The sequence below is a fragment of the Pelodiscus sinensis genome, chromosome 3, assembly GCF_052426305.1.
Source record: "Pelodiscus sinensis isolate ZL-2025 chromosome 3, ASM5242630v1, whole genome shotgun sequence".
Taxonomy (NCBI): Eukaryota; Metazoa; Chordata; order Testudines; family Trionychidae; genus Pelodiscus; species Pelodiscus sinensis.
In genome coordinates this window covers 148228380-148251614 of record NC_143054.1, presented here as the reverse complement: position 1 = coordinate 148251614, position 23235 = coordinate 148228380, and the positions used below count along the sequence as shown (strand labels likewise).

Sequence of the window (23235 nt, the reverse complement as noted above, 5' to 3'; positions counted from 1 at the left end):
AAATGTATATGTAATATGCATTTATTGATGTCTGAATATGGGTAACATCAAAGCAGATTTGGGAAGCCTCCTCAATTCATCACCAGCTTTGCAAGCTCAGCAACTAACCTCACTGTGATCTGCCACTCATTGTTTATCCATTTTCTCGCTTCTCATTCATAGTATCATATGGCTGGAAGAGACCTCAGTAGTATAAGGGGTCTACCATCAATCAAAAATTAGCCCTACCCTCTAGCCCCTTTAGGCCCTGCCTCTGTCACCGGAAGATCCACCATTAGGGGGAGTACATCTGGGGTCAAGAGGGACACATGACCGGAAGTAAAGGGTGTAATGTAACCCCCTCTAAGAACTCGTCCCGCCACCCTCTACCAATCAGGAAGGGTTTTTCCCCTGTTGACCACCCCGTGAACTGCTTTGACCAATTAGTGGGTTGTTCTGGGTCCAGTTGACCCGCCCACAAGTGGGTCATGTGACCCATCTAAGAGCTTCTCCTGCCACCCTCTACCAATCAGAGCAGAGTGCTTCCCCAGAAGTTCTAGCACCACACAAAAGAGGCCATCTTGTTCCAAAGAGCACATGTTTCAGAAACCATGCAAACGCTGAACAGAAACATGGACTCCTTCACCACCCCCTCCTGAAGTTTGGACTTTACTTTGGTGCTGAGGGACTTCTACCGCATGTGGAGAAAGCGCCACATCAGCAACATTTCTGAGGAGGAGGAGGGAAAGGTGAACAGGGGCCGTTTACCCTCACTGCTATTGGATACACCAGCATCTGACGTCCAAACCCGACCGCTCAGGGGGCAGCCCGATGAGCTAGACAGCCTGGAGGAGGGAAAGTGCCCACAGCTCCCAGAAGTCAGACAAGGTGAATGGAAAAGAAGTCAAACAGGTATATGAATGATCGAGGTTGGGGCATAATGGGGGTTAGGAACTGAATGGGATTTTGTAAACCTTAAAAAAAAAAAAAAGAGGGTCTTGTTATTTCTTTCTGGCAATCTCTTGACAACTCGATGATGCCTTTCTAGATGATGCTAAGACCCAGGACAGCATTGCATCAGACAAGGAAGACGAACCGGGCCCACCTTGTTTTTGCTCAACAGCGATACAAATCATTGAAGAGAATGCCAAGGATAATGGCTATGAAGAATTCAGGAGGAGGCTTGTCATGGAACTAGCTGAGCCAGTGCCACATCGTAAGCATAAAAAAGTAATGCACTCGATTGTACGCATTAGTGTTTATGCTGTCCTTAATCACTGTCTTAGGGGAAAACTTTTTGAGGACTGTGAGGGCTGTGTCATAGATGCACCAGCCCAGCAGCACCAAGACTGCGTGACTTGGACTTCAGAGAATATAAACTGCAAGGTCCAGGGCCTATGTGTTGAACTGTGTTTGGAAAGCATAGGGCACATCTAGACTACATGGCCCCATCAACGGAGCCATGTTGATTTGTTTACTCAGCAAAGGGAACTGAAGCGGCGATTTAAATAATCGCTGCTTCATTTACATTAAAATGGCTGCCGCGCTGTGCTGATCAGCTGTTTGGCGGCACAGCGCTGTAGTCTGGATGCTCTGTGGTTGACATCAAAGGCATTTGTCGACCTCCCCAGTAAACCTCTTCCCACGAGGCATAACAGGGAGGTCGACAAATGCCTTTGATGTTGACTGCGGAACATCTAGACTACAGCGCTGTGCCGCCAAACAGCTGATCGGCTCAGCTCGGCAGCCATTTTAATTTAAATGAAGCAGCAATTATTTAAATCACCACTTCATTTCCCTTTGCCTACAACCCTAATATACATGGCTTTGTCGATGGAGCCATGTAGTCTAGACGTGCCCTTACTGAATACAGTTATTGCCATAGGTTATACTATGCAATGTCTGTGCTTAACTCAAGAACATTTAGCACAAGGGGTGACTTTGGTAAATGCAGTGCAGTTCAGTCAAGATCCTCACAGTGTTTTAAAGACAATGACCAAGCCAGATGACGCCTGCTTAGAGCATTATATTGACCATCTGGTGAGTACAAAAAGTTACAGATCTCTGCTTAGGAAAAAGACTATTTGTAAGATATCTAAAAGGATTAAGTTAGACAATGGTGAGAGGACACAAATGAGTTTTGGTGGAACACCATGGCCGGTATATTTTTTAAATAAAATAATCATAAAATAAATAGTAATAAAAAATAAAATTTGCAAGAATCCACTTTGTATAAAGGGGTCCTGTTTACTGAAAAATCCTGAAAGATGTATGGTAGAAACTTGGGGGAGGAAAAAAAATCCCAAAATGTTTTGTTTTATTTAAATAAAAGGAAAAAACAAACCCCGCAGCCAGAGGTCTATCAGACATGTGTTTGAGTACAACAGAGCTGACTCATCTTGTTGAACTCAATGGCTGCATCTAGACTGGCATGATTTTGCGTAAATACTTTTAACGGAAAAGTTTTTCCGTTAAAAGTATTTGCGCAAGAGAGTGTCTATACTGGCATATACCTTTGCGCAAAAGATTTGTTTTTGCGCAAAAGCATCAGTGCCAGTGTATACGCTCTCTTGCGCAGGAAAGCTCTGATGGCCATTTTAGCCATTGGGCTTTCTTGCACAGGAAATTAACTTGGCTGTCTACACTGACCCTCTTGTGGAAGAATACTTGTGCAAGAGGGCTTATCCCTGAGCGGGAGCATCAGAGTATTTGCGCAAGAACCACTGATTTTGCACATTACAAAGTCAGTGTTCTTGTGCAAATACTCGCGGCCAGTGTAGACAGGCGGCAAGATTTTGCGCAAAATCTTGCTAGTCTAGACACACCCAATGGTTTAACCACACCTCACTGAATAGCCAGGGTGCTCTAATCAGTGTTTAGGTCTAGGTGTGACCACTTACCTTTGTTGAGGTTAGTGTACAGTAATTAAATTCAGTGGGTGGGGATGGGTGAGCTCTGATGAATATCTAATTAAATGAAGCCTCAGGAGTTTACAGACCCTATTGGACAGTTTAAGTATTACCTAGGAGTTTGTAAAACTCTATTGGGCAGTTTAAATAAAACCTCAGGAGATTGTTGAACTCTATTGGGCAATGGCCCTGGCTAATCAGGAGCAGTTGAGAAAGGGTGGCTACAAATTAATTAAGGGCCTCTTTAAAACCTTCCCTGTGGGGGGTGGGAGGAGAGTAGGATGGGGGAGAGTGAAGAAGAAGTTTAGAGGTGGAGAAAGACAAACAACTGATAGGGAGCCAAGCAGAACAGCATCAGCCCTGCTAAAGGCTGCAGGGAGAGGTGAGGGGCATGGGCAGGGAGTGTTTGAAGACTCCCTTTTCCCAAGTGGCCAGAGGAGGACTGCCTACTCAGCCCAGACTGACCCAGGGCATTGGCCACATTACTCTGTTGTTTTGCTGCAGGACAGAAGGCCAAACGCCAAAACCAGGTGAGAGAGTCTTGTACTACGGCCCCTAAACCGTGTAATGGTAGACTGAACAGGAGTCAAGGGCCCAGGACAGGGACTGACCCTTACACATGATCTAGTAATTCAGAGTTGTGGTGATTTAATCAAACCTGTTAACTGCCACTTTAAAATGTGTTTGGAACAAAGAATCAGGATTTTTGGAGCCTGTCCTCTTTTCAACAGAAGCTCTTTTGAACTGAGTTGCTGTTGGACTTCAAGACCAGGTGTCAGCCGATGGTCAGGGCAGTGCATGTGTGTGTCTTCAACTGCTGAGACACAAAGCCCCGTCGCAGTGGGCAGTCTAGGTGAGACTGACGGGCGCCCGAGGAGTTTAACGTCCGTGTCTTTACCACTAGGATCGGGATCACTTCGCGGCGGGCAGCCAACAGGCCAACAGACACCCCAGAGTTTACAGGGAGAGCCTATTACAACTCAGATTTTGACTGCTAGGATACACGATCCCTTCGCAGTGGGCAGCCTGGGGAGGCTGAGAGATGTCCCAACGGATCTGTCTCCTGGAAGTGACATGATCCAACGCTCAAGCTCTCCCTATATCTGTCCCTTATAACCGACTGGAGTTCCTTTTAAAATTGCTTGTTCTAAAATTTGTGGTTCTGTTACAGCAACTGAAGGAGTCAGGTCACAGCTTAAACAGTTAATATTTTATTGTTACAGGGTAAACTTAGCTGTTAAATGCTACTACTGTGTTACAGATAACACAGCCACTACAAAGGACAGGACAGAAATTACACTAATAAGTCACTTACAGGTACCATGAAACCCTTTTGGTTCTCTGAGCTCTTATTAAATGCATGCAAAATAGACACCTAGCAGGTATATATTCTCACCCCTGTGTTCCAGGCTTGGCGTGGCCAGAGTCTTTCTCTCAATCCCTTGGGAAGAAGTAGGGCGAGGTTGGGCGTCCCACAGACCTCGGGAGTCAATCAATACCTGCCAGCAGGTATAGATGATTGGAGCTTAAATGGGGTGGGCTACTAAACCCCTCTTTATACCCCTTGGGTCACGTAGGCTTTTTCCTGGTCTCAAGTGGCCAATTAGGAAAAATGGCTTTGAACTCCAAGTTTCCCATGAAGGGTGCAAAGCATAATTCACACCTGGGAAAATGCAGACAATGGGCACCTCTGGTATGTGATGGGCGAAGATTCCTCTCCTGGGACAGTGCAGGCTTGTCAATTACTGGTACTAGCCATCAGGGCGACGGGAGGCCCCGGGTCGTCAGCTAGCCCATTTACTGTCTGGTTTCTGTTTATGGTAGAGTCGGGGACAGGCAGCACACCTGCGTTCCCAGGGCATCAAAGGCTGATTGCCTTTCTCTTGCTCTCGGGGGGGGAGGGGGAAACAAGATGGGGTTCATGTCCGGCTACACTAGGGTATATGGTTTGTTTTTAAATCTGAAAATATATATTCTGTATAGTCATTCTTTGTCCTTATTAAATAATGGTTCCTAGCTTTTTTTTCTTTTTTTTTCTTCAGTGTGATCTGTTCAGCATGGAAACAGCAACTTCAAACTGTATTTCACCATCACACCAAGGTAAACCATTTTAACTGTAGTTGGGCTTAATACTGTTACATTGTTTTTAAAAAGGCATTACATAGGTAGTAAACACATTTGATGCATTGTGAGAAAAAATACTAACTCAGTTTTTGCTTGTTCTTTATTCCATAGGCCCAAATATACATAGGGGAAAACAGAACAGCATGCTTTTAGCCTGTGGTGGAAGGCAACTATTCATAATTTTTTTAAAAGCATGTGGGTTATTTTTTTCTTTTAATTAATTGTAATGTTTAAATTGTGAGTTGAGTTTTTTTTCAAAACTTAATTGTGGGGAAGCATATTGGTGTTTTTGAAAACACATGATGGCAAACTGCTGGTTTAGAGTGTATGGCGGATTGCTTTTTCTGTGCAAAATGTGTTTTCAAAATAAATGTTCAGTTCTGAGTTGGGGCAGAGGGTAGGGAAGCTATGTTAAAAGTATCTTTGTTTCAAAGCAGTTGATGGGTCATTCCGCTGCTCTTCATTCTTCTGCTCTTCCCGAAAGTCCCCATCTAGGTCTATGCTGGCCTGCTGGGGGTCCAGGCTCGAGGTGACTGTGAGTGACTGCCCCTTTTCCCTTGAGGCCCCGGAACGTCCCTCTCCCGGGTCGTCTGTGGGTCTTGGGTCAGCCAATGCTGCTGGCGCGGAGTCGTTTCTCCCCCTCCCGCCAGCTTCCCCTTCTGCAAGAGACTCATGAAATATGGACAATCTCAGCCCAGTACCACTGGGTAAGCCAGTCTCTGGGCTAGGACCCCTGTCCGGGATTCTTCGTGAGGTCCTATTGCCAGCCTCACCTGAGTTGTGGAGTATGACCTCACATCCCCATGGATGCATTGCAACTGTATCAGGGTACCCCCCCTCCCTCCGCACACTGGCCTTGGGATTAGTCTCTTCCAAATCAGGGTCATCTTGCACCCGGAGTCCACTAGGACTATTGTCTGCTGGCCATTCACACTCACTGGGATTACTATTTTGGCCTGGGCTCCCTTTTCTGTTTGGGCCCCGGCCACCAATATCTGTCCATAGCCACAATCCGCCAAAGGGCCCGCTCACGCCAACCATCCCTTCTGGCGGTCCTTGTACCCTCCTGCATGGCCCCGTATTACTAGGGTCCGCTCCCCAGCTTGGAGCCCCCTCTTCTGGGGTGGTTCCGCCTCTCCTCTCTGGGGCCTATCTGGCCCTCTGCTGGGTCTGGGAGGTGCATCACGCCTGTGCGCTTGTCTCCCCCTTTTTGGGGTACACTGTCTCCACTCAGCCCTTGGGGCTCCCTCCATAGCCCCATAATGCTCCTGGAAGGCCTCCGTGTGGGCCAGGGTCCCAGCCCTTGCTTGACCCAGGTACATAAACAAATTGAAAGTCTCTTCACCCGTCTCTCTCTTCCACTCTGGGTAGCCCCTTGTGACGGGGCTAGCCTGCCCTGCACTGAGCAGAAGGGAGGAGAGCCCGTCTATTGAGTGGAACACGCCCCTCCCCCGCAGCCCTGCTGGGCATGCTCGCAGTGCAGCCTCAGTATAAAAGGCTGCCGGGCTGCTCAGTTGTGGCAGGAGGAAGGAGCTGGGGAGGAAGGAGCTCCGGCCCAAGACGCAGACCCACAGCTGGACCTGCTGCTGGAACCGGAGCCGTGGGGAATGCTGCCGTTGCTGCTACCATCCCCGGATCGAGCACAGCCCCAACGCCGACTCCAGGGGACTGCTCGCCCCGCTGCAGTGGGCAACCCCTTCGCGGCTGCCCAAGACGTAGGACATGCTGACATTGCCGCCGCCGCCAGTCCAGCGTTGCCAGGTGGGGTCTCCATCGGGCACAGTGCTGGGGTAGGAAGCAACCCAGGGCAAGGGGCCGGGAACCCCCCAGTGGGCTCGGCGTGTTTCAGGGAGAACCCCCCGCCAAGCCAGTGGTGGGAACCACCCACCACTACTAGGGCCCTGGGTTGGGGTCCCGTGGAGAGGGAGGGCCTGGACCCCCCTACCCCATCCCTGCAGGGCACAGACTAGGTCTCAGGGCCTGCTTTGATTGCTGGACTAGGCCTCAGGGCCTGCGAATCGTGTGGGACTAGGCCTCTGGGCCTGCTATGACTACAGACTAGGCCTCAAGGCCGGCGATTGCGCAGAACGTGGCCTCCAGGTCTGCTGTAATCTTGTGGGGGAGAGGGCGTGGTGGGGGGACCCTGCCACACCCCTCCAAAACCTTCCCCCTTTTTGCCAGAGGGGGGGAATGCTTGCGAGGTACCCACATTCTCCACCAGTTGTCATGGGGTGCCCCACCCAGCACAGTTTAGCCCTGGGGTCGAGCATTTACACTCGCAGACCCTGAGGCCTAGTCCAGGCTCTGGGAGGATAGGGTAGGGGGGCCCAAGCCCTCCCTCTCCACCGGGCCCCAACCCAGGGCCCTAATAGTGTTGGGTGGTTCCCACCACTGGCTCAGCGGGGAGTTCTCCCCGAAATGCGCCAAGCCCACCAGGGGGTTCCCTGCCCCCTGCCCTGGGTTGCTTCCTACCCCAGCCCCTTGGCCGACGGAGACCCCACCTGCAGGCACTGGGCTGGCAGTGGCTGTGATGTTGGCAGGCTTGACATCTGGGGCAGCAGTGACGGGGTTGTCCACTGCAGCTGGGCGGGGTGTCCCCTGTGGTCAGCATTGCAGTCTCACTCAGCCCGGGGACTGTAGCAGCGGAGGCAGCAGGCGTGGTGGCTCTTGCTCTTGCGGCTAGTCCGGTGGTGGCTCCAGAGGTTGGGCAGGAGTTTCTCCCTCCTTGGCAGTCCAGTTGGCGCCTCCTTTGGCCAGTGCAGTGCTGGACCACCCCATCACAGAGGGTTTAAGTAAATACATAGGTGTGGGTGAGAAAAATGGTGAAGTTAACATCTCTGAGGTGTTTAACATTTTGATATGCTCTCCTGACAATGTTATAGTCACAGACACCTCCACAAGAACTGGCAAAGAACCAGGAATCTACTCAGAGGTCATCAACAAGGGCAATAGCCATGCAAACCAGCACAAGCTCACAGATGAAGCTGCAGGACAGGCCAAAACTCGTATTCATGGACAAAACAAAAGACTCTGGGAACAAGCAATCACACTCCAGTTCCTCAGCGGTCAACACCACACCAACTCCTGAGAAAACTGAGCAAAAACTCTCAGTCACAAACCCAGAGCACATGTTTTAGGAGTTGTGAATAAAAAACAATGACTGACAGCACCAGCCACGAAGGGGGTGCTGTTTATGAACAATCTAATATGGATTAGTCTCCTGCCTTCATAAACTTACCACAACTGTTCATAACTTCGAAAAGATTTTGAAAAAAGCATGCACAGAGTTGTGGCAGCCTGTAATTTCAGGGGGTTTAGATGAAAGGATGGCTAGAAAAAACATCAAAAGGGCAAAAACTCTTATGAATAACTTCAAAGGCTTTAAATTTCTAGAGGGTGGTTCTAAGTAGGCATGACTAGTCATGGAAAGGAGCCTGGGTAAAAGGGGCATTCTCAAGGGTTCCCATCAGATAAGGTGTAAACTAAAGGGGGGACAGCATTTGGTAGATAAACAGGTGGCTGCCAAAACATACCAGGCAAGATTGCTGCAAAATGTTTTAAAAAGGCTAAAGAGGTGATGAGGAAAAAATTCCAAAAAGAGATGCCACCTACTGGAGGCTCACAAGATGACTTATCTGAAAATGAGGAGGCAGAATCTGACCTGCGGGATGGTGATGAGTCTGTAGATGGGTTCCTGTCTAATCCTGATGACTCTCACAGAGACCCCTCTGACTCTGAAATAGCATCTGATGTAGAAGATGCCCCTGATGGTCCTGTAGAGGAACCCCCAAGTAGCCCTGAAAATCCAGAGGTGTATATGGAGAGAGTGAAGTTGGCAATGCGAAGTACCTAGATTTGGAGGGTCAGTATATTGTAAGGAATTTAATTTTGTAAATCTTGAGTGAATAAATTCAGCTGAACAGGTTGTTGAAGCCATACACAGGGGGATACAGTTAGTTCTCGATGACGTTAATGGAAGGATAGGTCCTGATGAGTATGTTCAGTTGCGTTTAGAGAACCGTAATTTAACTGACTCTTATTTTCAGTCAGAAGAACTAGGGATGAGATCTCAGCTGGGGATTTCTTAAATCAGACCTCAAAGCTGTTAGGGTATGTCTACACTACCCCGCTAGTTCGAACTAGCGGGGTAATGTAGGCATACTGCACTTGCAAATGAAGCCCGGGATTTGAATTTCCCGGGCTTCATTTGCATAAGCGGGGCGCCGCCATTTTTAAAACCCCGCTGGTTCGAACCACGAGGAGTAACGGTAGTTCAAACTAGGAAGCCTAGTTCGAACTACCTAGTTCGTGCCCCGTGTAGCCGCGCTGCACGGGGTTCAAACCAGCGGGGTTTTAAAAATGGCGGCGCCCCGCTTATGCAAATGAAGCCCGGGAAATTCAAATCCCGGGCTTCATTTGCAAGTGCGGTATGCCTACATTACCCACCTAGTTCGAACTAGCGGGGTAGTGTAGACATACCCTTACAGAGTAATAGAGAGTTGCACCTTGATGGGATGTTGCGCCTCATTGTGACCATTGTCAAAAACATGGGTGGGGTGGTCGTAGAGTTTTAAATTCTATCCTCAGTAGTCAAATCACCCATAAAAAGAGACAGTATTTAGTAGACCTGACTTACACTGGTACCAATTTATGTTTTGCGGGTGGACTCTTGACTGTCATGTCTGAATATAAATGTACAGATGCAGAATTGTTAGAGGGGGCGAGAGAGCTGCACGAGAACCTGGGATGGTCAGATTAAAAAAAGGTTATGCTCAATGATGTAGCGGCGTTTCAGCAGCAGTTAGGAGTCAGCATACGGGTGGTGTTTTGTGCTGCAAAAGGTGGAATGGGCTTTTTTAAAACAGGGGTATCCCAAAACTTTTTTCATTCTTTTGCATGATGAACATTATTATGGGGTTCTGGATGTTAAAAAGTTGTTTGGTGCGAAAAATTATTGTGAGTTTTTTGCCAGGCAGTGTATAGTCACGACCACTCTTGCCGGTATCATTGCCACCTCTGCTTGAGTGCAACGTACTCTGACAATGTGGGCATGCTGCTGAGATGTCCTAACTATATTGTCAGTCCAATGAGTGCTTAGACACCTAGACTGTGTGTCGAAAAAAACAAGTCGAATGCCTGTCTAAAACTTTGTGTGAGTGTCAGTTTTACGTGGACAAGCAGCACCGGCGTAAAGGGTGGCGCTGTAAGCAGTGTAAGGGCTTGATTGTTGGCAGCCACCTGTGTAGGCAGCCACCTGTGTTTTATGGACTGTATTAAAAAGACTGAATCATCAGAAGAGTACATTTTTGATGATTGAGTACATGCAGGAGACTGGATTGGACATGCCCAGTTATATTTTTTGTTTTGTCCCTAAACCTGGAAAAATCCTGGGAATTTAAGGGCAACAAGTGTCTTTCTAACTTTATTAAGACCTGTATTGTCAATGTTCCGTGACTACTCATTCATAGCACACCATTCCAAAGGTTACAATGATTACTTTGTTATGAGACAGTTACTGAAGGAAAAGATGGGAGTAAAACTGATCACTCAGGGTAGTAAACTGATGTGTGTGTAAGTTAGGGCATTGGGCATTCATTTTATAGATTCTTTAAACTTCGTGCCTATGAAGCTTAGCAAGCTCCCGCAGGCTATGGGGTTTGAAGGGGCCAAAGAGTATTTCCCACATTTTAACACTCTAGAAAATCAAAATTGTGGGATCTATGCATGGAGCACTATAGTGTAGACAGTATGATGCCTGGGGAGAAAACAGTTTCTCAACTGGTATCGGATCCAGAAAGATGAGACTTTTGACTTTCAGAGAGAGCTCTCATATTACTGTCAACAGGATGTTAACACTTTGAGACAGGCTTGTATGGTATACCGAGAAGAGATTATGAAAATGACAGAGATGGGGGGGATATAGCAGAGAGAGGCCCTGGTAAATTCACCAAGATAAACCTGTATATCGATCCTTTCCAGTACATCACACTGGCCTCTGTCTGCATGGCGATGTACAGGTTTATGTTTTTGGAGCCTAGCACGATAGCCCTTCTCCCTCCAGACAATTACCACAGGCAGAAAAAGAGATATTAGAGTCCATCTATTCAGTGGCTGATGTGTATATCTCTCACAAAGAAAATACACAGAGACAGCATGCTTTACAGGGTGGGGAACTACAGGTAGGCCCCTACTTTTTATATGGTTATGCCGATATTGACAGGGTGCACACAGCCTTTGAGGTAACTGATGTTTTTTCCATGGCTGTGTCACCTGTTATTGTGAAAAAGCCCAGAACCCTATGACGGGAACAACTTTTGGGTTTCTATAGTATAAGACACAGCTCAAGACTGACTATCCAAAAAGTCAGGGTTTTGTAGTGAGGACTCTCTGGGAGCACGAGTGGGAGGTAATGCAAGAAACAGACAGGGATCTTGCAAATGTTTTAAACAATGCTCAGTTTTTGCCTCTCATGCCTAGGGATGCTTTTTTTGGGGAGAGGACAAATGCTATCACCCTTTATTACAAACCTAATCCCAGGGAAGAAATCCACTATTACGATTTTACCAGTCTGTACCCTTTTGTAAACAAAACCAAAGAATATCCTATTGGATACCCCGATATACTTTATGAAAACTTTGGACCCCTTGCAAATTATTTTGTAATTGCAAAAGTTAAAGTGCCCTCCCCATGAGGCCTCTTTTTTTTCCCCATTTACCCCTCAGAGTGGGTGGCAAGCTTATGTTCGCGCTGTGCCGAACTTGTGTGGAAACCGAGCAGCGGGAAACATACACCCACACTGATGAGGCGAGCACCATCCTAGGGACATGGTGCACAATGGAATTGAATGTGACCATAGCGAAGGGGTACACTGTGGCTAAAATGTATGAAATCTGGCATTTTAATGACAAATCTGACAAACTCTTTTTAGAGTACATAAAATTACACCTCCGTTAGAAACAAGAGGCTTCAGGGTATCCCAGCTGGTGCACAGATGAAGAAAAACAAATACATAAATGATTTCTATCAGAAAGAAAGCATATGTTTAGCCAACATGAGATCAGGTTGAACCCTCGCTAAGCGCCAAATTGCAAAACTGTTTTTAAATTTTCTGTGGAGTACATTCGGTCAAAGAACCAACCTAACAAAAACCAGCATTGTGAAACCCTGACGAACTCCTTCAGTTCCGGTTTTCCCCTAACTACAAGGTTTCATCCTGTGAGTTTATCGATGATGAAACAGCGTGCGTGTCTTGGAAACACACAAAAGACTGCTATTTGGTCTCTGGCAATATGAATATTTTCATTGCCTGTTTCACCACCACTTATGCCCGGTTAGAATGATATAATCTTCTAGACAGGTTGCAAGAGCAGTGGTATTTGTGAAAAAGGAGGGTGAATGGAATCCCCCTCTGCGGGATTATTTAGGGGCCCTCACAAGCAAGATCTCGCCAGATCAACACATCACCAAGTTTGTGTCGGCAGACCCAAAAACATATGGGTACAAGCTGGCAGGAGGAAAGGTGTATATGAAAGTCAAAGGGATTACCCTAAATGTAGCAAACTGTAAAAAAAATCAACTTTGACAGTTTGAAAAGCCTAGTCTTGAACTACAGCACAGCCCAAGCGGCAAGCAACCCAAATAAGAGAGGTGCATCAGTCCTCGATTGTAAGAAACACAAATCACTGGCAAATAGAAACAAAGACCCTTAAGAAAACACAGAAAGTTATTTACAACAAGAGCGTCCTAGGAGAAGGGTTTAAAACACTGCTCTATGGCTTTTGAAAGATGGATACGAGGTAGAAACACCCCTTCTCTGTAAGGCTCACAGGGCCTAGCAACTGCGGGAAAACTTACTTTATAAAAACTGTATTGGACAATGCTGAACAAATGTTGACACTGATGCCCGAGAACATTGTTTGGTGTTACAGCTGCTGGCAACCTCTGTATAAAGAACTGCTCTGTAAATATCCCTTTATAGATTTTGTGGAAGGTCTACCTGTTGCTTTGGACGATGACTGTTTGTTTCCTACCAATAAAGTGAATATGATTATTGTTGATGATCTGATGAACTCTGCTTGTGAAAGTGATGAAATTGAGAGAGCCTTTACCAAGTACATGCATCACAGGAACTTGAGCATTATGTATATCGTTCAGAACTTATTTTTGTCAGGGGAAAAGGAGCCGTATGATTAACCTAAATGCTAAGAACACAGTTATGTTAAAAAACCCTAGGGATAAACTACAAATTGCTATGCTCACTTGGCAAATGTACCCCGGCAAAGCTCAATTCTTTCTAGAAGCTTTTGAGTATGTTACCAAAAGACCTTATGGCTACCTGGTGGTGGATTTAAATGCCTCCACACCAGAAGCTTATTGACTAAGAACCGGTCTCTTCCCTCCAGACTGGCTGGTGGTTTATACTGGCCAGGAATAAAAAGAGATGATTTATCGGCAGACCCTTCTTAACAGCCGGGGGTTGCCAACTGAAAACCTATCTAGCTATGTGAAAAGAAACCTGGCTCTTTTAAAATTGCTGCAGGGATGATTCGCTAAGTAAAGGAAGTCTATACTGTGTTTGGCCTCTGACGATTTAGTAGCGGCCATCTCAGAAATAGCACTCAATACCTTAAAAGGAAACGTGCCTTTGATGCAGAATCAAGTGTGCGTGCTGAAAAAGAAATGCATGCTTATAAAAACATTATCTAATAAAAGATAATGAAGCATGTGGTGAAGCAGTCTGGGGGCCCTCTGTTAAGTTTTGCTATCCCTCTCATAACAGGGCTTTTGAATAACCAATAACAGAGTATGCAGAAAAAATGTACCTGGTGCCCAGCCACCAGCTGAAGCAATTAAGGGCTTCCCCTCCAGCGGAGGTAAATCTCAGAACAACCACAACTCGCTCACTGGATGCTGAAATGAAGTCTGTTCTTCGAAGGACTGACTTAGCTGAATACGAAAAGGCTAAACTCTACAGCGCTGTGCTTCAGAGGTACCTAACGTACATGAGGAAAAGTGATGCAGGTAAAAGGAAAATAAGTCTGTTTCTACCAGAACAGAGTGTGACCGCCAAGACTCCAAAAACAGCAAACATCTCAGACTCTGTGGTTTAGGAGGTGTTGGATAATGTGAATAAGCATTATAAGAAAAATGCCTCAGTTTTGCTAAATAAGCTGGGCCAGGATAAACTATCACTTCCTGGAATGATAAAGGTGCATTTGTGAACAAAGGCTTAGTGGTTAATGGTTCTAACCTGCTTAACTTAATCAGAGCCGTCACCCAGATGTGTCCTGTCCCTAGCAGACACATACCTAAAGGGTGGGATATGTTTATAAATGCCATGGCAGAACTAAACATCCCATCTTCCATCATGGGCAGTGCAGACGACAGAGATCTGTTGGAACACCTGAAGGCCTCAGCCGCTGACACTGGGATGGATCGAGAAACACTGACCCCTTTTTTGTCTTCTAAAAAACAAAAATTGGCTAAACTATCTTAATGGCTCAGTGTGTGAAGTTTGTCATGTTCTAAAAATAATAATTTTTAACTTGACCACGTTTTGCTTTAACTAAAACACTTCTATACATATTTTTTAAATGTCTTGGTATTTTTTTTCTGAATTGTTCATTGTTTTTAAGAACAAAGATTAAGAAAAACAAACATCAATTGCCTTTACAACTGTCACCTGGGGTGCTTTATTGAGCAACATGTATGAACATCATTGCAGAATACACATGTCTGAGTTTGCTGAAACATGTTTTGAGCAAGACTAGGCATGCCCAAGTACTTACATTTATTTTTTACAAAGTTCATCATCATCTGGTCATTTTGCATTAAGTCATTAGAATACATTTTTAAAATCTGGTCAAAAAATAAACCTTTTCTATGGTAATGCAAGAAAAACACACAGTGATAGCCGCAGGCGACAGAGAGGGGGTGTTGTAATTGGCTAGTGTGAAATACAATGTCGATGGCATTTTTGTTTAAAAATTTCATAATGCTTCTAGGAAACAATACACTGTTCGGGGGATGCCCGTATGAGTCAAAAAACTCTCTACGGTTACGCTCTGCCAGATACATCAACCAGGTGAACACTACCTTGCCTTGCGAGGGTGCGTGTTGACCACCAAACCTAGGGATCTCTGAGAGAACCTGTCACCAGGGAACCAATTGCAAGGGAACAAGTCCACGAAATTCTCTTTTATATAAGGGTCTGTTGATAAGACACGTGAGAGCTGCACAGTGTCCATCTTCACATATAATCAAAGAGAACGTTTCTCCTCTGATTTATCTCTTTAACATTGTCAAAAACCACATACACGATCATATTGACAGTGACCATCAAAGCCTTCCCAAAGCATATTTCTGCTCTGAGGTTCCCTGTTTTAATCAGTGAATAGTGGTTGGTGCATGCCTGGTCAGGAGAGAGATCGAAGGCAAACAAGATGTAACCCTGTGCAAACTCCTCACGGTCAATTAACAGAGAATGATCTTTCATGTGTTTGCCTGCTGTCTGTACCAGATTCATGTATTCTCTCATACAGCGTCCAGCCTCAAAGACTGGTTGCAGAGGTTGGGTTGGTATCTGTTCACCATCCACATAACAGGGCCACAAAATTAATACCTTAATATTTAAAATGAAAGGGTTTTAGTGTAACTTCCACTAAAGGTGTCATTATCCACAAACCCTAGGACAAGTATTTTGGGTAACTGTCCCAAGAACAAGTTCTCTTGGTTACTGACCCTGCTGCTTGAGGGGATGCTAAACACTTTCATTCCTACACAGTCCACAGGGTATTTAGCGTTAGCGGTAAGCAGGGGCCATATGCACTTTCTTAGCAAGGAGGGATGCTGATACAATTCGCAGTTTAAAGCCCTCAGCTGCATCACCTATTAAACAGAAGGCCTCTTTACTGCGTGTCAATTTAATTTTCACATCTACTCTGTTCAACAAAAGTTTTTCTTGAAAAAACAGGTTGCTGTGTAGATGACGCAGCAAATCTACTGTCCTGCTCTGGGCCGTCAGCCTTGCACCCCTCACAAATCCTAGATTCTCGCCATCCAGCTCTGTTTTTTCATGTTGTCCAGGAGTGTCTTTGTTAAAACAGACCAGTGGAAAATTGTGTAGCTAGTGTGTCATCGCTGTAATTGAGAACCGATTCGCTAAAGGCCCTGAAAGGGTAACAGTTGTTGCTTTGGCTTACTACGTGGTCTCCCAACGTAATGTCCAACTGACTGAGAATAGAGGCCGCTGGGTAATTCACCAGGCCTACCGCAGCATCCCTGGGAAGTGCAGTTCCGTCTCCTTTTACTATCTTGCAACAAAGGTACAGTAGTGGATTGTTGAAATCCATGTAATCTATTCCATTCCCTGCTATAAAAAAGTTGATGTGGGCAGTCTCCATCACGGCTGACAGATGCAGCACCTCGATGTAGATGTTTTTCTCAATGCTGGTCTGTCTCAGGGCAATCTGAAACAAGTCTAGTCGGATTTGGTGCATTCTTCCAACCCACAGTGAATGAAAGCCATGTTAATTAAAATATATCTCTTCTACCAGGTACAGAGTGTGTCCTCTTTTGCCCTGGCTTCCTCTTGGACTTTTGCTTATGGTTGGTCCTGCGTGTCAAAGCTCTTCTTTTAAAGGGTTTCGGGTTCCTGTGTATCGCAGATATGATGCATTTCTCTTTCTCTTCCTCCTTTTAATATACATCAGCCCTGACCCCTCCTGTGCAGCTGGATTCCCCCCTTCTCCAGGACAGCATGGGAAACGTGGACTACCAAATCTCTGGCTACATTTTGAGCGTCTATTTTTACATGGGGTTTAATAATCTCTAGCCCTCTTCGCAAAAATGGTACAGCTTTTCGAAAAATGCTACGGAATATTTCACCCATGCCGGCCCCGTATATCACAGGGGCTCCATGATATCCAGGAAGGGCGTATCCAGACTGGTCTTTGTAATAGTTTCTGTAGGCTTTGGGGGTCACCGTAATTTTTTATGATCACCTAATAGTGTTTTGCTTTTTAGAAACCTCTCTCTTTCTGGGAACGCAGGTGCAGCTTCATAATCACCTTGCCAAAGCAAAATGAGACGGTCCTGTTCTGCTCTGTCTTTATTTCAGTGGCGATGGTGTCAATGTGGTGATGACTGATAGGTATGTAATGAGGCTTATCGTAGGTGATGGTAACAAACTCATTGTTATTTTCTCTGACAGAGACGCAGCGTAACAGGGGGACAGGAAAGTCCCCCACAAACTGGTGTTCTACAATATCCGTGTATAGATACAAGGAGTTGAAACCCCCTGTGATGTCTGCTGAGAAGGGGCTCTTCTGGACACTACACCCGGGACACAAACCCAGAATGTTAGCTATTTCCCCGATGGTAGAAAACGTAGAAGCAACATCGGTGATTTAAGTCTAAATTTTCTACCCACCGGGTCATAATTCACGATCACATCAGGTGGCCCAGAATCACGTACCACAATGCTGTTCATATGTTCCAATAATTCGGATATAGATGAGTAATAATCTCGTTGTAGGATATAACTCCATCATTTATCTCCAAAGATGATTTGGAAAGGGGTGTCCTCAGTAATATTGTTCCAGCTGTGTGGGTATTGTATTTCCACTAGTACCACTTCCCAGGCACCCAGGAGATCCAAGGGCTTTATTAGTTGTATCGTAAAGTCCGAGCTGGTGTTTTGAGGAAAAACCCCTGAGCTGGCATTGCTGGGCAAAGTGATGTAAAAGCCACCGTCCCCCATTTCTCTCTCTTTCTCCCCTTGCAGGAGGGATTGTTTTCATTCACGCTTAAATGTTAGAGTTGAGAAGCTTCTAGCCAACTGTTAAATTTGTTGGGCTCCCCCAACCATTTCACCAGTAGCTGCTTTTTACTCCCTTTCCCTTTCTCTGCTAGAACTTTTTCAATCATGAAAATCCTGTCTTGTTTGGGGTTCACCTTTTGTAATTCTTCAGGATAAAAAGACCCCATTACTGTCTCCCCCTGGTAATCTTTTAACCAGTAGATGGGTGTGTCACTCCTGGTTAAGGCTTCATCCACTATGAATATCTCATCGGTAAACGTTTGTTCATAACCTTTTTTAAAAGCACCTTTGGTTTTAGAAAGTTTCATATGGTCATCTTTTCTAAGAGGCCAACAGCCTGTTTTATTTTAAAATTGTGTCCATGAACAGTGTTCCAGACCTCCAGAGAATTCACTGGGTTCACAGCATCAGGTCTGGTACCTATAATTCTGTGAAAGCTCCAGTTATAACTCTTTATAAACTCAGGTAACACGTCAACGTAGCGAAAGGTATTGTGGGCTGTAAAATATCTCCACATCCTAGATTTCAAAGTTCTGTTAAATTGCGCCACCACCCCAGCTTTGACTTCATTGTTAGTAACAAAATGGTGGACACCATGCTGTTTTAACAATCTACTTAAAGGTTTGTTTAAAAAAAAAATTTCCCTGATTAGTTTGTAATTTTTGTGACATGCAACCTTCACTGAAAATAGCTTTAAAGGCCTTGGTTACCTCCTTGCCCGTCTTGTCTTTTAGGCCTAAGGCCCAGGCATATTTTGATAGAATGTCTATCACTGTTAAAACATACTTAAAACCACTGTTGTGTTTGGAGAACTGGTGCCTATCCACCAAATCTGCTTGCCATCGTGCATCTACGTCTGAAACAATGTTCATATTTCTTTTAAAATGAAAGATTGTGCAAAGAGTAAACGTCTTCTATTCAAAGTTTTTGACTGCTTGAAACAGAGGGTGCACCCCACCAAAGCTGCCAACTTGCCTGGGGGTGTGTCAGGGGTAGTCCACCCCCCCTCCCTCTTAGCCCCGAAAGATTGTGGGGCCCGCGTTAAGTTCACGGAGGGGCCGTCCCCGGCCCTCTGGTCGTTTGCTCTAGGCCTATAGGGTGTAGTAGGGTTCTCCTATATCGGGGTGGCCCCAATATGATTAGAACCCCCCTTCCTATGCCCTGGGGCCCGCCAAGTTCCCAGTCCCTGTTCCCCCAAAGTCTAGCTCCCGCCAGTCCGTGAGTCCTGCCGTGGTCGGATTGCCTCCCACCTCTCGGGCGTGATGGAGGGATGTCCTGGACCTCCCGTACTCCCAGGCATCTTCACTTCCCCAGGGTCCAAGTGTTACACTGTCCGGCACCGTGGGATCCCTTTTTTCTCCACGGGGCCAATCGCCATCACAGCCTGGCACTCTGCTAGGGGAAGGGGGCTAGATACCACCTCCGGTCGTAGGGTCTTTCTGGCCTGCAGGCGGCTTCTGCTTGCCTCCAGGCTGGTATCTTTTCACTGCGCCTCCACGGTCTGGGGTCCCACTAGTCCGGGCTCGGGCTCCCTGTCTCCTCTGGTGTTCACCATCAGCACGCCGGCTGTTTGTCGGGGTGCAGCGCTGGTTGGCTTAGGCCTCTGGACCTCCCAAAGCCCCCTGGTAGCCTGCCTTTCTTCCTCCTCTCTGACCTCCTTTATCAGTTGGGAGTACGCAGGGGGGTGTTCCAGTCGTTCTCTTAGCCGGAGGTGTAGTAGAATCGGGCTGTAATATGGAGTTCCTCTTACAATTTGAGCCAATCTGGTCTGGTCCATCTGCTCAGCAGTCATGGCTCCCCTAATGACAGCTCTCTGCAGCAACTTCTCCAACCTCTGTACATAGGCTGAGAGCTTCTCTCCTCGGTGCTGCTTAGCATTGAGAAAGTTACAGAAACTGTCTTCAGGACCCTCCTTTTAGCTGGCTGACAAGCAAGCAGCAGTTCAGCCCCTGCTTACATCCTCCCCCCAGTCAATTCACAGTAACACATTTAATACAAGTTTTATTAATCACCTGGATTAACACACCCTTTTACAGCTGTCTGCAAAATGGGTGCCATGACACCCCCAGCACCATCGCTAAGAGAGAGTCCACGTTGATATATTCTTCCATTTTGTCCTTTTGTTCTTGAGATCGGTCTGTCAGACATGAACAAAAACAGCTGACACAAGATAGATTTACTCCCACAGGACTACCGACGTGCAATTTCTCAAAGGCCTCTAGAAAGGCATTGTCGAGCTGTCGAGATATTGCCAGAAAGAAATAACAAGACCCTCTGGTCATTTTTTTTATTTTTAGGTTTACAAAATCCCGGCTGGTCCTAACCCTCATTATTTCTCAACCTCGATCATTCATTTACCTGTTTGACTTCTTTTCCATTCACCTGTCCGACTCCTGGGAGCTGTGGGCACCTTCCTCCTCCAGGCCGTCTAGCTCATCGGGCTGCCACCTGAATGGTTGGGTTTGGAGGTCAGATGCTAGTGTATCCAATAGCAGTGGGGGTAAATGGCACCTGTTCGCTTTTCCCTCCTCCTCCTCAGAACTGTTGCTGATGTGGTGCTTTCTCCTCATGTGGTGGAGGGCCCTCGGCACCAAAACAAAGTCTGAACTTCTGGAAGGGGGTGGTGAAGGAGTCCATGTTTCCGCTCAGCGTTTGCATGTGCTCTTGGAACAAGATGGCCTCTTTTGTGTGCGCAAGAACTTCTGGGGAAGCACTATGCTCTGATTGGGAGAGGGTGGCAGGGGAAGCTCTTAGATAGGTCACTTAATCCACTTCTGGGTGGGTAAACTGGTCCCAGAACTGCCCCCTGATCGGTCAAAGTGGTTTGCGGGGTGGTCCAACAGGGAAAAATCCCTTCTTGATTGGTAGAGGGTGGTGGTATGAGTTCTTAGAGGCATCACATGACACTCTTTACTGCCAGTCATGTGTTCCTCTTGACCCCGGATGTACTACCCCCAAGGGCGGGTCTTCTGGTGATGGGCAGGGCTTAAAGCAGTGGTCTCCAACCTTTTTACACCCAAGATTGCTTTTTAAATCTCAGAACAGGCGACGATCTACCACCCCGCCCCTTCCTTGAAGCCCTGCCCCTTCCTTGAAGCCCCACCCTCTCTATTCTCATCCTGTCCATTACTTGCTATCCCCAGCCCTTACTTACACACTCTGATAAACAGTTTGTTTTTAAATTATGCGATACAAAAAATTAAAATCTCGTGTTTATAGTTATGAAATAAATGGTCTGTTTTTATTCATGCTATTTAAATCTAAAATGAAACATTTATAATTGTACATTTTGTGGGGACAGAGTTCTGTGGCTGGGGAGAGGGGAGAGGGAACAGGGTGCTGGGAGGGCAGAGGACAGGGTTCTGTAGCAGGGGACAGAGTGCCAGTAGGGACAGGTTTCTGCAGCTGGGGACAGGGTGCCAGTGGGGACAGGAGTGGGGACAGCATTCGGGGAGTGGGGACAGGAATAGGGACAGAGTTCTGTAGCTGGGGACAGGAGAGTGGGGACAGAGTTCTGTAGCTGGGGACAGGGGAGTGGGAACAGAGTTCGGGGAGTGGGGACAGGAATGGGGACCGAGTTCTGTGGCTGGGGCCAGAGGAGTGGGGATAGCGTTCTATAGCTGGGGACGGTGGAGTGGGGACAGGAGTGGAGACAGCATTCTGTAGCTGGGGTCAGAGTTCTGTGGGTAGGGACAGGGGAGTGGAGACAGCGTTCTGTGGCTGGGGAGTGGGGTGCCAGTGGAGGCAGAGAGTCCCCTGCATCTGCCTCGTCCCAGGATTCTCCACCCCCCCGGGAAACCAGCACATGCCTGCCCTGGGGCCGACCCCCCCCTGCATGCAGGGAAGCCCCACGCGTGCGCGCCTGCCCAGGGGGCCGACCCCCCCACCCGCGCAGGGAAACCCCGCGCGCGCACGCATGCCTCGGGGCCAACCCCCCTGGCAGGGAAGCCCCGCGCGCGTGCGCCTGCACAGAGGGCCGACCCGCCCACCCACGCAGGGAAGCCCCGCGCGCGCTTGTCCCAGCACCAACCCTCCCCGCCCTGTGCCGGGAAGCCCCCTGCGTGCCTCCCACGGGGCTAACTCACCCCGCCTGTGCGGTGCAGGGAGCCAGTGCTCCCTCCCGCAGTACACCTGGCAGAGCAGCTAGCGCACTTCTGGATTCGCCGGAAGTGGTGCTAAGCTGGGAGACTTCTGAAGCCGACACTACCTCCGTTTTCTCTTGAGCTAAGTAGTGGGGCTTTTGGAGGGTGGGAGGGAAATGGGGGCGGGGCAGACAGGACGCCTCGCGAGCGACTGGTCAAGGCCTCGCAAGCAACCAGTAGATCGCGATTGACCTGTTGGTGACCACAGGCTTAAAGAGGTCTAATGTTTGATTAGTGGTAGAACCCTCATACTACTGACCTCAGGTGGTCACTGAATCCAACCCCTTGCCCAAAGCAGCACCAATTCCAATGAAATCATTATAGCTATGGCTCTGTCAAGCCAGAACTTAAAAACCTCTTGGGATGGAGATTCCACCACCTCCCTAGGTAACCCATTCCAGTGCTTCACCATTCTCCTAATAAAATAGTGTTTCCTAATATCCAACCTAGACTGCCCCCAATGTAACTTGAGACCACTGTTCCTCATTCTGTCATCTGTCACTACTGAGAATAGCCTTTCTCCATCCTTTTTGGAACCTCCCTTCAGGTAGCTAAAGGCTGCTATCAAATCCCCCCTCACTCTTCTGTTCTGCAGACTAAATAAACCCAAATCCCTCAGCCTTTCTTCGTAAGTAAAGTGCTACAACTTCTAATCATTTTGGTTGCCCTCCATTGGACATTCTCTAATGCATCCACATCCTTTATGTAATGGGAGCCAGAAATGAACATAATACTCCAGGGCTACGTCTAGACTGGCCACAAATTCCGGAAAAGGGATGAAAATCAGGTAAGTCAGCATAGGGAAATCCGCGGGGGATTTAAATATCCCCCGCGGATTTAAATAAACATGTCCGCTGCTTTTTTTCCGGCTTGGGGAAAAGCCGGAAAAAAAGCATCTAGACTGGCGCGATCCTCCAGAATAAAGCCCTTTTCCGGAGGATCTCTTATTCCTACTTGAAAGTACTTGAAATCTCTTTTCCGGAATTTGTGACCAGTCTAGACGTAGCCCAGATGTGGTCTCACCAGAGCCGAATAAAGGGGAATAATCACTTCTCTAGACCTGCTGGCAATGTTCCTCCTAATGCAACCTAATATGTCATTAGCCTTCTTGGTTACAAGGGCACACTGTTGACTCATATCCAGCTTCTCATCCACTGTAATCCCCAGGTAATTTTCTGCAGAACTTCTGATTAGCCAGTTGGTCTCCAGCCTGTAGCAGTGCTTGGGATTCTTCCATCTCAAGTGTAAGACTCTGTACTTT

The 23235-nt window shown here is 47.0% G+C and overlaps 2 protein-coding genes and 1 pseudogene across 2 annotated transcripts in view; 2 read left to right on the top strand and 1 right to left on the bottom strand.

Moving 5' to 3' along the window:
* Positions 1–23235, bottom strand: part of RCOR3 (REST corepressor 3) — a 460088-nt gene that overhangs the window by 83877 nt on the left and 352976 nt on the right. The window lies entirely within an intron of this gene.
* Positions 1006–4787, top strand: LOC149525167 (uncharacterized; the record flags this gene model as incomplete). The annotated part of the gene is made up of 2 exons (XM_089777168.1): positions 1006–1400; positions 1839–4787. Coding segments are annotated over 2 exons (729 nt in total), but the record flags the coding sequence as incomplete, so codon positions are not given.
* LOC149525166 (uncharacterized) lies at positions 8590–13067 on the top strand (annotated as a pseudogene).